General features: G+C 37.5%; 1 protein-coding gene across 1 annotated transcript in view; it reads right to left on the bottom strand.

Moving 5' to 3' along the window:
- The window catches only part of LOC115226062 (centrosomal protein of 112 kDa-like), a 148,484-nt gene that overhangs the window by 15,026 nt on the left and 115,074 nt on the right, over positions 1-18,384 (bottom strand). The window contains exons 17-18 of the mRNA XM_036499862.1: positions 16,101-16,190; positions 14,688-14,753 (exon numbers count right to left, since the gene is read on the bottom strand). Coding sequence (XP_036355755.1) covers positions 14,688-14,753; positions 16,101-16,190 — 156 coding nt within the window. The remainder of the gene's footprint in view (positions 1-14,687; positions 14,754-16,100; positions 16,191-18,384) is intronic.

Here is an 18,384-nt window from a genome sequence, read left to right as displayed (position 1 = left end):
TTAGTGGAGTTAAATTATCCAAGATTGAGGTTAAAGTCAGGTGGTAGCATGATAGTTTGCATGTTTAAAGCTTTGGCTATGGCACCGCATCTTTAGTGTTGTGGAGCAGATAACATGGTGGTGGATTGGGAGAACTGTTGAAGTATGTTACAAAATGCATTGGAGTATTTCTTTCTGGTTCTTTATTTTCAGAGTTCAAACTCATCTGAAGGCAAATTTGCCTTTCAGTTTTTTTTTTTTTTTTTGCAGGGGCTGATAAAGTAATAATATGCAAGTCCAGGATGTAGAAATGTGGAATTGTTAGAAAACTAGTCCCTGTTCCAACTTGATGTTCTGTGATGGCACTGGTGCTTAGCAGTAGCAGCACTGGTGTGTTTCCTCTTAGACAACAATAATGGCAAGGAAAAAGGAAATTTGCTATGTGACCCACTGCTAGTATGCTATAAAAATAAAAAAAAATCTTGAGCAGATTTGTACCTCAGACAGGCACTTTCTAGATTGTAAAATACATGGTGACATTATCAATCCTAACTGATGGAATTGTTATAGAGATATGATGCTGAGACAGTTAAATATTTAGTTATATTATTTTCTTATCATCCCAGAAGCTGTTGTTAATTATTCTGATCTGGCATGTGTAAAAAGATTCGAGCGAGGTCATTGCCAGTACCGCCTGACTGGCCCCCATGCAGGTGGCACATAAAAAGCACCCACTACACTCTCAGAGTGGTTGGCATTAGGAAGGGCATCCAGCTGTAGGAACTCTGCTAGATCAAGACTGGAGCCTGGTACAGCCATCTGGTTGCCAGCCCTCAGTCAAAACCGTCCAACCCATGCTAGCATGGAAAACAGACGTTAAATGATGATGATGATGATGATGATGATACATGTAGAGTTTAGGAATAGATTAAAATGAAAGGCTGGAACATCTGGATGACTGTCCTAATACAACAGTGTAGCTGTAAGGACACAGGGAAAAAATGTGTCGAAGCTGTCAGGAGGCGTTCGATGCCTCCTAGGGCTATACAACGGTGGTGTACCCCCTACTGTCACGTTCTTGTTAGATTGACAGTATACAACCATTCTATCGCCCCACCACCGTACATGTCTCTACGAGAGATTTAGAAATTCAATATTTCTTATCTTATCAATGTTCATGTCAAATTTCTAACATGATCAAAACATAAAAGCATTGTCTCTTACAACAAGTGTTTGTTTAGTCTTTTGGTGAAAATTAAGCATGACTATTTCTCTTAATTACCGTCATTGGCAAGTTTCAACAGTTTCTATTATTAACTTGTATTTTATCAGTCATATTCATCTTCTAAGATTTTATCCAGAATAACTTTCTTATATTCTAAATACATTTTCTGTTGTTCTTGAATGGTATCATCATCATCATCATCATTTAATTCCATGTTCCATGCAGGGATGGTTTGGATTATTTGACAGGATCTATTGGATCTAAGGACTGCATCATACCCCAGTCTCTGCTTTGGTATGGTTTCTACAGCTGGATGCCCTTCCTAATGTCAACCATTTTAGAGCAAGTATGAGATACTTTGTTCATGGTGCCATGCAGCCTACAAGACTAAGATTCCCTTCAACTGAATGGGGCTACAATGGAAGAAGGTGGTCTTACACTATGGGTTGAGGGGTTAACCTTCTCCACAATGTTGTTGCAATTTGTTGCCCATGAGTTTTTGCCCTCAGTAGCTTCAGGTGCCTTGTGTTGCTTTAAGGGTGGGGGTTAAAATAAGCATTTTACAAAGTTTATTTCCAGTAATTAAAGCTGGAAACAGCCTACTTTTGATTCAGAACAAAGCCAAACTTCTGTTTTCTGATGCTATTTTCATTGTTTATTTACTCACCATGAGGTACACAAACTTTGAAATCAACCTGGCAGGCCTTGCCCAGATTATGCTGTTTATGTCAACACATTCGTGCTTTTTGTTTTGTTGTGGGATTTTTTCAATGTCAAAACATGCAAGCCGAACATAATGCATTACATCAAAATATTACTCGTCCATTCCTTTATTAGTATACAAATATATCTGTACATGCAATACAATGAGAATTTTAAAACAGTAGGAGCTCATGCATTTTGCTCCCTCAAAAATATTACATTGGCAGGTGAAACAATTCTAGGGGCAAATCAGTGTGCTAAAGGTTTAAAGTATAAGAAGAAGAGTCTAGAACAGGTTTCTTAGTGTAGGGGAGCTACAAGAAGGGTGAGGGTGGCCAGGGTAGAGCTGGAAAGAGATAAAATATTGATGACAATGTGTCCAGATGGACTCTCAAAATACAAGGTGAGAAGAAGTGATTGAGTTCAGGAAATCAGGAAGTGCATGGTGCAAGAGTATGTAGGAAGAGTAAGAGATGGTTAAAGATAGGGAATAGGTGTAAAACAAATGCTGAGAGATGATCCTTCTAAAACACATAAAAAAAAAGCTTGTTGGTTGATTGGCTAAACAATATATTCCACAACAAAGTATGACCACATGATCAAACATATCCTGTTTCTTCTGTGTCAATCTCTGCTGAAATACTCTCTCTGTATTGGTGTTCATTCAATGCACTCACCTTTCCATTTCTTGTTATCCTACATATGAAACAGCTTTCCCAATTCTCCTAGTCTTTAATTAAATCATCCCTACTGACATGAACCAGTTTAAGTTCAGATTGAATATCAGTCACATTGATCTATCCAGTTTGAAATAAATGCCAAAAGGTCATGGGTAGCACACATCATTTTTTGACCAAAATTTATATATATATATATATATATATATATATATATATATAATATATATATATACATACATATCTCTATATATAAAACTGAAATGTGTTTTTACCGCTTGGATCGCTTTCAAGGCCACTACATCCTGTCCGATTGACTCCAAAATTTACAGGGACATGTAAAATGAGGTGACGATGCCCGTGGGCTACCTTAGAAATCCCTATCTTAAACGGTGTCGTTGCTAGGGCCAAAAACCCACTTTGACAAGACCACTCCGGTTCTTTAATGTATCTGTCTTCCTCAACTCACTCTCGCTATTTCCTCTCTTCCCAGCACTTTTTCACTCACTCTATTTCATACATTCCCATTACTTTCACTTCCTCAAACGGCCTTCTTTTATGTATCTGTCTACATTCATAGAGAGAATTATCATCGCCACCACCATCGCATTCTATTGTCTGCCTGTCAACGCGCCAACGGAGCAAATACAAACAGAACACACCAACCAGCGTTCGTGTTCTGGTGATAACGTAGGTTTTTCGTATCTATTACATTTTAACATTTATTTAGAACCCTGCAAATTTTTCGTGCTAAATTTTCATTTTTTACTACTTTATTATTTTTTCTTAAATTGATGCTTTTATTAAAATTAATTCTAATTGTCTGGGTCAACAGTTAATTTCCTCGGAGGATATGGAAATTCCTATTACCCGTCAGAGAAATAACTCCAGCAGCTCACAACTATTTCAACAAAGACAAGGTTACCGGCTTACCAGTCGAATTCAGCGTCAACGCTCACGTATGAGAGAGACTCCAACACACACATATATACATATATATATATATATATATAATGTGTGCATTATGTGGTTGGTTGAGCTGAAAATATGCAGACCTATGTTAAAAGTGCTCGCAAGTTTGCATGACAACTAGTTTTTTCCCTCAAATGAAAGGCGTGACCTCTAGGACAAAATTCCTCATCTTATAAAATGTGACCCCAGTGGACCCAAATGAAATCGGGTTATAGTAACCAAAATGTGAAAAGGGTCTAAATGGGGCTGGAAGGGGATTAAAATTTAAAGGAGCGGGTGTTTAGGAATTCTCTGTTACAGCAAGCTAAAAAATTTGCGTCAGCCTTTTAATCGTCAATGTGTTGCCGTCCATGATGAAGAAGTTTTGAATGCTTGCCATGGTGAGTCTACTGACGTGAGAAAGAATCACTTCAAAACTTGGTGTTTAGGGATTTTCTTTTACATCAAGTTCAAAATTTTACGCCAGCCGTTAAACTGTCCATGGTGACTCTACTATCCTCAGATTCTATCCCTTCAAACTTTGGTTTCCAATATTTTATTATTTTTATTCAGCTCGCAAGTTTGTCTGTCCCTTTTAAATGTTAGTGTTTTGCTGTCTGCTTTGAAGCAGACCTTTCCATTGTTACTGCCTGATATTTATGATTGATCTTTCTAAATATTTTATTTCTCAACTTACTCAAGATCTTTTGTTGTTTATAAATGGGAGAGAGATAGATAAAGATAGAGTAAGAGAAAGCGAGGGAGAGTCCAAGAGAAAGGAAGAGTAAGAGAGTGGGGAAAGTGAGAGAGAAACAAAGAGGGAGAATCATCATCATCATCATCATCATCATCATCGTTTAACGTCCGTTTTCCGTGCTAGCACGGGTTGGACAGTTTGACCGGGGTCTGGGAAGCCAGGAGGCTGCACCAGGCTCCAGTCTGATCTGGCAGTGTTTCTACAGGTGGATGCCCTTCCTAACACCAACCACTCTGTGAGCGTAGTGGGTGCTTTTTTCGTGCTGCCGGCACAGGTGCCAGGGGGGCTGGCAGCGACCACGATCAGTTGGTGCTTTTTACGTGCCACCGGCACAGAAGCCAGTCAAGGCGGCGCTGCAATCGGCCACGTTCGGATGGTGCTTTTTACATGCTGAAAGGAAGCAACAGAAAGTAACAACCACACTCTTACCCGCGCGTAGAGCGGGTCACCTTCAGCTAGTATATATATATAATATATATATATATATATATATATATATATATATATATATATATATATAATATATATATATATACAAATACATATATACATAATACATATATATATATATATATAATATATATATATATATATATAATACACACACACACACATATATATATTATAAACATACACACGTATTTATATTATATATATAAATATTATATATATACATATATATATATATATAAACTCTACTTGTGAAGACCTGTTGAGGCAAGTGAGGATCAGAATCGAAATCGATCAATGGAAATTGCAGATGTGTTACCAGTGCCGGTGGCATGTAAGAGAACCTTCCGTTTCGCGACCGTTGCCGACTGGCCTCGTGCCAGTGGCACGTAAAAAGCACCATCCGTTCGTGTCCGTTGCCAGCCTCGCCTGGCCCCCGTGCCGGTGGCACATAAAAAGCACCATCCGTTCATGGCCGTTTGCCAGCTCTGTCTGGCACCTGTGCGGGTGGCACGTAAAAAGCACCCACTACACTCACGGAGTGGTTGGCGTTAGGAAGGGCATCCAGCCGTAGAAACACTGCCAGATATGACTGGGCCTGATGAAGCCTTCTGGCTTCACAGACCCCAGTAGAACCGTCCAACCCATGCTAGCATGGAAAACGGACGCTAAACGATGATGATGATGATGATGATATATATAGGGAGAGTTTACGAAAAAAACAAAAGACAAAGACAGGTGGTGTACAAAACAGATGTATTTGTATAATGCTCATTCTCTTATATAAAATCTGTTCTGTCTGTCTGTGTGTGTGTGTCTTCTAGGATCTCAAGCATCCTCCATCTGATTGTGCTCAAATTTTATATGTAGATGCTTATGGTATCAGGGCGTGTATATATCTTGAAACAATTACAAAAATTGATTCCAGGTGAAAATGTGATCGATAAAGCCATGGGAACGTGCATTTGTACATGCAAGTACATCAGCACCGTCCATTGGACCGGGGGGTGGGGCGTTTTGCTCGTATATATAATTATATATATATATATGATATATATATATAAATATTATACATATATATATATATATATATGTATATTATACATATATATGTATATATAAATATTATATATATATATCACACACACAAACACACATATATATAAATTGTCAGTAGTTCAGACATCCAAAAAAGAAGCACACTCTAAAGCATTAGAGCAGTAATAGAGTTTTTAGGAAGTTAAAGTTTTACAAACTCTCAGAGACCTAGTTATATTGAGCTGCAGATGGACTAAAAAAAAATAAAGAAACGAAAAATTAGTACTTTACCAAAAAGTCAGTATGGATAATATGATCTATAATACTTTGCTAGACAGAAGAGAAATTCAAAGAACAAAAGCAGTGAAATGCTTTAAGTATTCATTGGTTTCACTAAATCAATGAATACAGCAGAGACCCTTCCCCATCACCTTACATCACAATATCACATACTAAAGTATCTCTAACAAATTTGAGGGAAGGGGTCAAATCAATTATATCAACTCCAATACTTAGTTGTACTTGGCTGGTATTTTATTTTATTGATCCCCAAAAGGATGAAAAGCAAAGGTGACCTTGGCATAATTTGAATTCACAATGTGAACAGCTGGAGTGAATGCTGCTAAGCATTACTTCCGACATGCTAATAATTCTGCCAACTCACCATATATAAGATATTGACTAAATTATGATGCAATCTAACAACCAGGAGTCAGGTTGATACAGCTTACATCTGTACTAATACCAAAAGAGTCATCTGAGATTAAACCCTAGTACTAACCATCATCTTCATTGTTAACGTCCATTTTCCATTCTTGTTTGGGTTGGATGACTCGACAAGAAATGGCAAGGCCAGGGGGTCACACCAGGTTCCATAATCTGCTTTGGTTTGGTTTCTACAGTTGGATGTCCTTCCTAATGCCAACCACTTTACAGAATGTACTGGGTGCTTTTTATGTGGCACCAGCACCAGTGCATTTTATGTAGCACTGGTGCCATGCTAAATGCTTTTCATGCGGCACCTTGGTTTTAAAATCTAAACCTAATGCATTTGGCTATTTTCATCAGTCAGTTATTTGGTCATTTTCATCACTCAGATGTTGTTTTAAGAAGTAAACACTGATTTCCTCACTGCACAGATAGATATATTTCTGAATTCTGCCATCTTTTTCTTAGACACATCAGAGAACTGATTGTAGAATTGTATGAAGTTAAATACTCTCTCCTTGCCTATATGAGTCAATGTGAAGATAGAACTTGGCATCTACAAAGAGTATGTGGTCCAAATTGACTACAGGTCAGCCTAGGTATTCATTTCATTGATGTACATCCACCATACAAGTTCCGTACTATCACTTTGAACATAACCTTTAGCTTTCTTTCTTTTCATGTTTTACTTGTTTCAGTCAGTGGACTGCAGCCATGCTGGGGTACTACTATCTTTTAAGGGCTTAGTCAAGCAAATAGACCCCAGTACTTATTTTTAAGCCTGGTCAGGCCCTTTTGCTGAACTGCTAAATGACATGGATATAAAGAAACCAACACTGGTTATCAAGTGCTGGTAGGGGACAAACACACACAAATACACACAGTGAGCTTCTTTCAGTTTCTACCAGCCATATCCACTCACAAGGTTTTGTTTGGTGTGGGGCTATATAGTAGAAGAAACTTTACCAAGGTTCCATGCAGTGAAACTGAACCTAGAACCATGTAGTTTGGAAGCAAACTTCTTACTACACAGCCACACCTGTGCCTTGTGGATAAATACTTATAAGTTACCTGAGTAATATAATGAATGTCATTCTCAGAAGCTATTCTATCTTCAAGACCCGATCCTTAAAGGTCTTATCAATAACAAAACAGAAATGGTATTTTGAGTAGGGGCTATAGCCTGTATCTTGAAGGATAATAACAGGTGGTTTTAGGTTTCTGCAGCTGACATTTTGGCAAGTCAGTTGTCCAGGTTTTAGCCCATTTTATATGGGATAAAAATGGGACAAAACACTGAACCTTATGAAGATGACACAGGACTGAAATATGTAGTGCATTGCTGTATTTGAGAAAAACTACCCACCACAACAGAATTGAGGCCCTAAAATCAAGGCTCCACGTAAAAAGCATTGGTGTGAGTGTTGGTGCTTCAGAAAAAATACCCAGTATATTCTGTGGAGTGGTTGGTGTTAGCTAGGAAGAGCATCCAGCCATAGAAACTGAGCAAAAACAGACTATGGAACCTGGTGTGGCCTCTGGTCTTGCCAGTTCTTGTCAAGCTGTCCAACCCATGCCAGCAGGGAAAATGAACATCAAATGTTGATGATAAATGTGTGTCTCTCTGTTTTGACATCACATGGTGGTCATAACTCACCATCATGCAAGTGTTGTCATTCATTACTAGCTTTCCACAAAAATGTGTTGAACCAAAGGGAAATGCTACCATACACGGTAACAGAAGGTTATCAACAGGAAGAGCATCTGGCTGTAGAAAATCTGCATCAACAAAACAAATTTATCTGACCCATGCAAGCATGGAAAACAGGACATTTAAAATATTATGGTAGGACTAGAATTATGAAAGCCTTCTACAAGCAGTAACAGGAATCTTGGTCTAGATACACCACACAACTGAGCCAACGATTGGTAGTATTTGGTTGTCTGGAGTAAAGATCTGCTAATTGTGATGTAATAATTTAAATTTAAATGTGAAGGCACATGGCTCAGTGGTTAGAGCTTCAAGCTTACAATCATGAGGTAGTGAGTTCAGTTCCTGGACTGGGTTGTGTGCTATGTTCTTGAGCAAGAAAACTTTATTTCATGTTGTACCCATCTGTAGAAATGAGTTGTGACGTCACTGGTACCAGGCTGTATTGGTTTCTGCCTTTCCCTAGGATAACATCAATGGCATTGAGAGAAGAGTATGGTATGTTGGTCTTCCATAAACGACCTTGCATGGACTTGTGTCTTGGAAGGTAACTTTCTAGGAGCAGTTCCATGGTCATTCATGACCGAAGGGGGTCTTTACCTTAATTTAAATATCCATAAGTGAGATGTTGTACAATTAAAGCTGAGGCAATAATCTACTACTCTTGTACTCAGTCGTGTTTACATTTGTCTCTATGATTGTAGGAACTGGCCCTCATAGTATTTAAATGTAACGGTATTGAAGCAGATATCAATCTTCCTACTGATGTTTGAAGCAGAACATGCCATAATGTTGTGTCTGTTGTCATGCTTGTGTGAGATTGGTGTAGGTATGTGTGTATGCATATCTGTGCATGTGTTTGTGTGTGTATGTGTGATTTTATTATGACTGTTGGTTTGAAAAGCAGCAAACTAGCAGAATTATTAGTGCATCAGACAAAATGCTTAGCAGTATCTCTTCCAACTCAACATTACATAACATTCTGAGTTCAAATCCTGCTGAGGCCAAGTTTACTTTTTCATCTTTTCAGGGTTGATAAAATAAAGCTCCAGTCCAGTATTGTGGTGAGTGTAATTCACTCCCTACTTCCCTCAAAACTGCTGGCTTTGTACCAAAACTAGAAAGAATTATCATGGTTGGTTTCAGGGTGACAATTTGGCAGGATTATTAAGTAAATCAGAAAAAAAATGCTTAGTGGTATGTCTTCCTACACTTTACATTCATAATCATCATCAGTTTAATGTCTCCTTTTCCATGTTTACATGGAATTTTGTTGATGGCTGGAGGACCTTCCTGCAGCCAACTCTTACTCATTACCAAGTTAGGTAATATTTCCTTGTAATTAAACATTTCCATAGAAGATTGGAATCAAAGGATACTGTTAGCATGGCACTGTTAGCATGTTTACAAATATTATGCAATGTCAAACATAAGGAGACAGTAATACTTATACACACATGATGGGCTTCTTTCAGTTTCTTTTTACCAAAGCTATTGTAGAAGACAGCCAAGGTACCATGCAGGGGGACTGAACATGAAACCAAGTGGTTGGGAAGCAGTCTCCTTACCACACAGTCACACTTATCCTGCCTTTTAACCTTTCAAAGTTGATAAAATATAGTACTGGTTAAGTACTTGGGGGTGGAGGGTGGGGGGTCAATGTAATTGAGTAACCCCTTCACCCAAGAAAATTGCCTTGTTCCTAAATTTAAGACTGGATTAGTGGCCAGATTTCTTGAATGTTACCTTCCAATCAATTATATCTCACCTTTCTCACCCCCACCTCTCTCTCTCTCTCACACACATACACTCCCATACACAGTGTATTGCTGACACCAACAGATTATTTAGTTTTGTGTTTCATGTAAGAACTAAAAAAGGAAGACAAATAAGATACAATAATCACACACACACACACACACACACACACACACACACACACACACACAGGCGAAAGACAATTCGACAATGTATAAAGGCTATCAAAATTCAAAATTCAATGTTACCTCAATGGCCATGAGAAAACGAGAATGTAACCAAAATTACTATAAAGTGTCTTTTACTAAGTGCCAGTCATTATATTTCTGATTTATTAAAGCTGCTGTTGTTAAAGTAACATAGAACTGATAACTGAAAATAATAGCAGAGGATGAGGTAATATGCATGAAGTTCACTTAGTGCCACACTCTGGAAACTATCCACCCATCGCCATTGTTTGAACAGCTTGAATTCTGCTTCTGATCTTGGTTTTAGCAATGTACCAAACTAGTTTAATGTCCTTTCAAGACTGAATGCTGCTACTGCTGCTACTACTACTACTACAACTACTATTGCTGCTGCTGTTGTTGCTGTGGCGGTCTACTTTGTCTGCTATGTCAGCAAGTGCAAACAGCAAAATCTATTGCAGCTGGTAAGTGCACCTAAACAGCAATCACTCAGCAATCCTTTTGATGTTCACTTTGTACATGCACAGTTAACTGCAGTAGAATTCATTTCTCACTTTTTCTTTCTTTTTTCCCCCCTTTTCTTTCTCTGCTTCTCACACCTTCCAATGTACCCCTTCTCAGCTGCCCCACCATCACTATTGCCATCATCATCATCATTGTCGTCATCGTTTTCTGAGACATTGCCTCTCTCTACCTGCAGCCCCACTTTCTGTCATTTTCATCTCTAGTTCTCTCCCCCCCCCCACTCTTTTCCTGCTTTACAGCTCTTTACAATAGATAGCACGGCAAATTTACTACTTTAATGTAAACTCCATTAATTTTTTTGTTCTTTTTCTTTTTTGCTTTACTTTCTTCCATTATAGTCAAAGACTGCTAACTTTATACATTGTTTTTCATTACAAACCTTTGAAGGTTGTTCAACTGGACAAAGAGGTGTTTCCTACTCTCCTTTTTTGTCCTTTCTTCTTTCTTTCCTTTTCCCCTCCTTTGCTTTAATGACCCCCTCCCCTTAAACAGGATTAGTCATAGCGGTTACACCCGCCATTTACTTTCATAATGTATTGACGAACCAAAGTAACCATGTTCATATTTTTACTGAACTTTTTCTTTTTGGTACATTATTACCAGTGGAAGTAGAAACATGTTTTCATATTCACACTGAACAAAGTTACATACCATAAATCTTAACTTTTAATTACTGTACCAAGTGTGTGTATACATCCATATATATATATATATGTGTGTGTGTGTATATGTGTATCCTGGGACATATTTTAAACGCTATCATTAATGATGTAAGCGCTGAATATAGGAACATAAAATAGAATAAAGAAGAGTCTAAAGGATTGGTCATTCATAAGTAATAAGAATAATGACAGTTCCAGAACATTCAGTTGTAGCAGAGTACTTCTAAATGTCATGGAGTAAAGCTAGTTAGATGTTTAAGTAGATTATAGAAGAAACTCTTTGTCATTCTCACTTTTATGAGATATGATGTAATAGATAGGACAGGCTATAGATTGTTCAAATTATCCATGTAGAGAGAGAGCAAGAGAGGGAAAGAAAGAGAGAGAGAGAGAGAGAGAGAGAGAGAGAGAGAGAGAGAGAGAGACTTAGCAGCATATGGAAATCAATGAACAAATGCTTTCCACAAACTCAAAATACCATACACATTTCCATTTCTTATTTGGGTTTACATTTCGTTGCCACCATCACCAGTGGTCACTATTTTACATATGTTTTTCCGTGTTTGCATGGATTAGGATGAATCCTCACCAGCACAGTACATCCTGCCACTTGTGTTCCTTTATCTTCTGAGATTCAACTTCCTGCAATCAACCTTCATCATTTCTGCCCATGTCTTTTTCTTCTTCCATTGGATCCTTCACATGAATCTCCTGGCACTTCTTCATCCCCTACTTGTCACCATCCATATACTCCTCACGTGTCAATATCACCGCAGTTGTCTCGTTTCTTTAACATTAACATGTTAAACCAATGACCCTTGTGGGGTATTAGGGTGCTGCAGCCATGCAGCATATCCAGGGTGAGAATACCTGATTGAGCCCATCCCTGAAGCAACATGAAATGATGTGTGTTGCTCAAGAACAAAACAGATCACCTGGTCCAGGGATCAAAACCACAATCTTACGGTTGTAAATCCAACACCCTAACCACAAAGCAACACATTTCTCTTTATACTGTTTATGCCCAGTCTTTTTCTCAGCTCATTCTATGCCTTGTCATTCATGCCTGCTAACATTACAGTTACATCAGATCATGCTTGCCCCATTTCTTTCCAACTCTTACACATTCTCTGCATTCAGTGACCATTTTATCTTACTACCATGCAGCATCACAATTCATACACCTGTATTGTACAATCTGGCCTTTCATCAAAGAGAGTCCCCTTGTCAGTAGCAATATTAACTCCCTCAATTTTTTCCACTCTATTCTAATTTTCGCCACTATTCTTTCAACATTCCCCTCCCCTTTGCTGATTAGGTCACCAAGGTAACAGAAGCCATCAACTACTTCTATAGAACTTTCTGAACATTGCAGGGAATTTACTGTACTGGTGCTATGAAGGATTACTACTCCTTAAGTATATCAATAGACTATAATTTGTTGTGTCTGGGGGGAGTCATTCTCTTTTAGTGTCTTATTATTTAACACACTCACCAGTTAAGTTTCCACTCATTTACTTATTTTTCCTAAAATTTTTGTTGCATCCTGCAACCCTTTCAATAGTTGTTGACACTGTCCGTTATCGGAGCTGCATTCTTTTCAGTGACTATTTTGTCTCACTATCATGCTGAAATGAACACAGTTTGGATAATGGACAGAGTCAACAACTATTGAAAAGGTTGCAGGTTGCAACAAAAATTTTAGGAAAAATAAATAAGTAAATGAGTGAAAACTTTACCGGTGAGAGTTTTAAATAATAAGGTACTAAAAGAGAATGACTCTCCCCAGACACAACAAAATATGCTTCAACACTCAAACTCACATAAAGAATCTGGAAAACCAAATCCAAAAATGAAGACTATAATTGTTTTACCTTAAAAAAAAAAGGTGACTGTGTAAGTAAATATCAGTGATGCTTAGATCAGAACTGTAAGCTATTGGGATTATAATAATAATAATAACAGGAGAATTGCATCATTAATTGAAGTGCCTTTGGATTTGCTTGTGACATACTTCTGACATTAAATTATGTTCTATCCTTCTTTTATGGTTATTTTAGAGTTCAATATAGTAGTGAATTAGCTGAGTTGCAGAACATCAGCTAGAATGTCTTCTTGTATTTGTTCTAGTTGTCTGCTTCTGAGTTTCAGATCATGTTTGAGGTCAAATTTGCTTTTCATCCTTTTCAGAGTTGATAAAAAATAAAAATGCCCATAAAATATTGAGGTAAATTTCCTGCTCCCCTCTCCTTGTTGGAATAGGCCACACTGAAGGAACTAAGACAGGCACATTCATGTCACAGCCTCACCAATATTTTTCACCACAATAAGAAAGAAAGAACGAGTTGTACAAGATCTTGGTTTGCCTTTAGTTAACTGCTAATGACAGTCAGGGCATTATGTATAGTCCATTTAAAGGAACTTGTTGTATATATGTGTGTATGGAGCCTTGTCTTGACATCATGTGAAGGCTGCAAATGCACCTCACTACCTCTGTTGTTTTCCACCATACTTCTAGTACCGTTGTATTTACTGGTTTAGTTTGGTCATCAAATTCTTAGTTTGGTCAACAAATTCTTCCTCATTTTCTTTCTCACTCTCCATCATTCTTCACTTATCAGTAAATCAGGCATGGGAAACCTTGTTTTGAGAAACGGGTTATGAGATATGGCTCATCATCAAGCAGGTTGCACTACTAAAAGAATTCAAGGTAATTTTTCATTAAGTATACCATTCAGAAAACCCAGAGGCACATGGCTTAATGGTTAGGGTGTTGAACTCCTGATTGTGGTGTAGATTCCTGCACTGGGTGACACATTTTTGAGTAAGACACTTCATTTCATGTTGGTGCAGTCCACTCAGCTGGTGAAAATGAGTAATCCTGCGATAGACTGGTGTCCCATCCAGTTGGGAATATATGTGCCATGCAAACCAGCCCTAATTGATGATGATGATGATGACTGCTGTTCCACATATTCTTGACTATTACTTTCATCATTATTAATTGTCTATATTGCATGCTGGCATGGGTTGGAGGGTTGAATAGTATCTGATGACCATCAGGACTACGATGGGCTCCAATATCTGCTTTGGCAAGGTTTGTGTCCCACAGGTAGCTTTCTACTTCTTTTAATCCTTGGTTTTGTTCCTTTTAACCGAATGTATAATAATTATGGTACTGATGACAATATATAGGAAATGGTAAAGGCACATGACCTGGTGGTGAGGATGTTGGACCCTTGATCATTTATATGCCATGGAAGAGTAGGACAAGTTATGAGGCCTATGATCTTGTAAGTTTGTCACAAAACTAAGACAATATAAACAAATACACTAAGACATGAATGGAGACTTACACGATGGACGGATGATGGCATCAGACCTTTGATTTTATTTTCATAATGGATCTGGATCTCTGCAAGCTGAAGTAAAGAAAGAAAAGCCAACTTATACAAAGCTGTTTTCTGCAGTCATTTCTTAATGAGACTTTAATGACAACCGTTTCTAATTTTGGCACAAGGCCAGCAATTTTAGAGGGAGTAGATGAGTTGATTACATTAACCTCAGTACTTTGCATGGTACTTTATTTTGTTGATCCTGAAAGGATTAAAGGCAAAGTTGATCTTGATGGGATTTGAGCTCAGAATGCCAAGAACTGGAAGAAATGCTGCTAAGCATTTTGTCCAGCATGCTAATGATTCTACTGGCTCGCTGCCTTATTAATAGCAGTTTCAAATTTTGGCACAAAGCCAGCAATTTTGTGGGAGGGATAAGCTGATGACATTGACCCCAATGTTCAACTGGTACTTATTTATCAACCCCATAAGGATGAAAGGCAAAGTCGAACTCAGAATTTAAGGACAGGCAAAATGCTGCCTGGTGTGCTAACGATTCTGCCAGCTCACTACCTTTGCTGCCTCAATAATAATAATAACGGTTTCCAATTTTTGCACAAGGCCAGAAATTTGAGGAGAAGGTTTAGTCAGTACCTTCAGCCCCAATATCTTACTTGTACTGTATTTTATCAACACTGAAAAGTTGTCCTTGGTGTGATTTGAACTTAGAACATTAAGAGCCAGATGAAATGTTCTAAGCATTTTGTTTCATGCTCTAACAATTCTGCTAGCTTGCCACCTTAATAATTATTAATAATAATGATTTCTAATAATAACAATTAAGCAATTTATGCCACATACCATTCTGCACCAGCATCACTTTTCTAAACTGTTTGACAGCAGGAAGACACAGCAAAGAGTCATCTGCCCTACCTGGCATATATATAAGAATACCAGATATCATAAAACATCAAAAGATAGCTTGGTGATGATGATGGAGTACTTCATTCTCACTACAACATGGTTTCAGGTTCAGTCCCATGGTGTGGCACCTTGGCAAGTGTCTTCTGCTACAATCTTGGGCCAACCAAAGCCTTGTGGGTGGATCTGGTAGATGGAAACTGAAAGAGGTCTGTTGTGTATATGTATAAATACATGAGTGTGTTTGTGTTTCCATGTTGTGACATCACATATTAGTTGTAAATGAGTGTCACTGTCATACAAGCAGTGCCATTTATTTCTAAAGCTTTGCAACAATATATTTGGCCATGGGGAAATATTTATCTTGCTTGGAAACAGGTGAAGGTTGGTGACAGGAAAGGTATTAGACCATAAAAAATTTTCCTCAATAAACTCCATTTGATCCATGCAAGCATGGAAATGTGTATGTTAAAATAATGATTATTACTGAAGTATAAAATAAATCTGAATTACCTTTTCTTCATATTGGCTGATTTGCTGCTCAAGTTGTCGTTCATGATTTCGAGCTTTTGAATAATCTTCATCATATTTCTGTTGCAGAGCCTACATTTAAATAAATTGTGAAATTACTATAAATCTTATATTATAAAAGAGAAGCTGATCTTTGTCTGTCTGTCTGTCATAATATCTATTAGAAGGAGGGAAGAAGAGGAGGATTCAAAAAGGGAGATTAACACTTGTCACAATGTATATTTAGAAGGAGGAGGAGAAAATTTCTTGTTGAGAGAGAAATACAGAAAGACTGTGAGATAGATAGATAGTGTTGTCACCATAGTAGCTAACAAGTTTTGATTTAAAATGTGGAAATTTTAAATGCAGGTCTATCAACACAATGCAACATAAAAATTAAAAAATAGCTATATATATATATATATATTATACAAATGTATCTTTTTCCATTGTTTGTGTGTGTGTTTCTGTGTCTTTCAACAATACAACACAGACTTTAAGAAAAAACTTTCACTATAACAACAAGTAGTTGTTCAGGAGCATATCAATGTTATCACTGTAGTAAGCTTCTACTGAAGGATCTATTTCATCTTGATTAGATCATTACTTGGCAGCATAGCAATGGATATAACTAGTTTTGATAATATGAAAGTTCTTTCTTATAATTTTGGAGTTGTACTTGAATAGCAAATGATCTGATCTTAGGCTGTGGGTTGAAAATGCGGCAGCTATATCACACAGTAAATAAGTAAGACCCTGGATATTACTGTCTTGAGCCTGAGGACTCATAGGGCTGGTTACTCATTTTCTATGGCATATAAGCAACCAAAGTCACAATATTCCCTGTGAACAGGCCTCCAGTCCATTGCAGGGTTACCTATTTACAGCTGAGTGGACTGGAGCAATATGAAATGAAGTATTTTGCTCAAGAACACAATGTACTGCTTTGTTCAGGAATCAAAAATCATCTCATGATCTGAATACAATGCCCTAACCACTAAGCGGCACTGTCTATTATTAATAAATACCCAAATTTATTAAATTCACTTTAATTTTACTTTTACTTTATGGTGTGGCCTGATCACTGACACATGAATTGCAGTGGAACTGCGACAGTAACCAGGTCACAGTTGTGTGATGAAACTTTTGTCACTTCCTAAAGTAACTTTGAAGTGAATTTAATGGTTTTGGGTGTTATTAACCCTTCAGCATTTAATTTGGCCCAAATATTCTACCTGCTTTATGTTAAAACTGATCAGATCCAACCTTTCACACCTATCCTACAAGGTCATTCTAAAAATATATAAACACACCATTGAAATCTTGAAACTACAAAATAATGTGTGATTAATTCAAAACAATGTGAATAAATAAGCCTTACATTTGGGAAAGAAATCTGAATGCTGAAGGGATGAAATGCGGTTAAGAATTTTGCTCAACATGCTAATGATTCTGCCAACTTGCCCCTTTTATAGCAGTATTTAATATCGATTTCATATTTTGGCACTAGGCCAGCAATTTTGAGGAAGGGGCATGTCAATTACATTGACCCCAGTGTTCAACTAGCACTTATACTATTGACCCCGAATGGATGAAAGGCAAAGTTGAAGTTGGTGGAATTTGGACTGAGAATGTAAAGACAGACGAAATGCTGCTAAGGATTTCACTCAGCTTGCTAATGATTCTGCCAGCTCATTGCCTTATATACATATATAATATTAACTGCTACCACCAGCTAAATCAAACTTGCTTCCCCTCTTACTTGTACAGTTTAGCAAAGGTTCACAGTTAGTCATCCATAAGTCAGAGAATAACACTCAAAATGAGAAATAGAGTAGTTATATTTTTATACCACCATGCAGTATATCACTGATTATGGCACAAAAAAAGGGCAAAATGTTACCATCAGTTTCACACTGACTATTGCACTCAGCAATACTTCCAACCACCATGTCTGAAGAATTGTCAATATTGCCTAGGTGCAATGGTCAGTGTGCAATTGGCCATAAAATTCTGATCAGTTACATGTCAGAACCCAGTACATGGTTTTAAAGTATAAATATGTGTGTGAAAAATTATCATAACTAAAACAAGTATCTCTAGAGTTGAAAACATAATGTGATAAGAAACAGACAAATTGTGGCTAATAATTCTGTAGACAGCCACACTACAGTAGCTGTATCTCATGGCAAAACTGCAGACATATGTATCAATATTTCTTTGATGATTTTTTTTTTATTTTGTTCAGGTGATATGGCTACGTCTAGTCCATCTCTAATCTCAAGAA

The sequence above is a fragment of the Octopus sinensis genome, linkage group LG2 (assembly GCF_006345805.1).
Source record: "Octopus sinensis linkage group LG2, ASM634580v1, whole genome shotgun sequence".
Classification (NCBI taxonomy): Eukaryota; Metazoa; Mollusca; class Cephalopoda; order Octopoda; family Octopodidae; genus Octopus; species Octopus sinensis.
The sequence above is the reverse complement of the archived record's forward strand: the minus strand, read 5'-3'. Positions and strand labels throughout refer to the sequence as shown.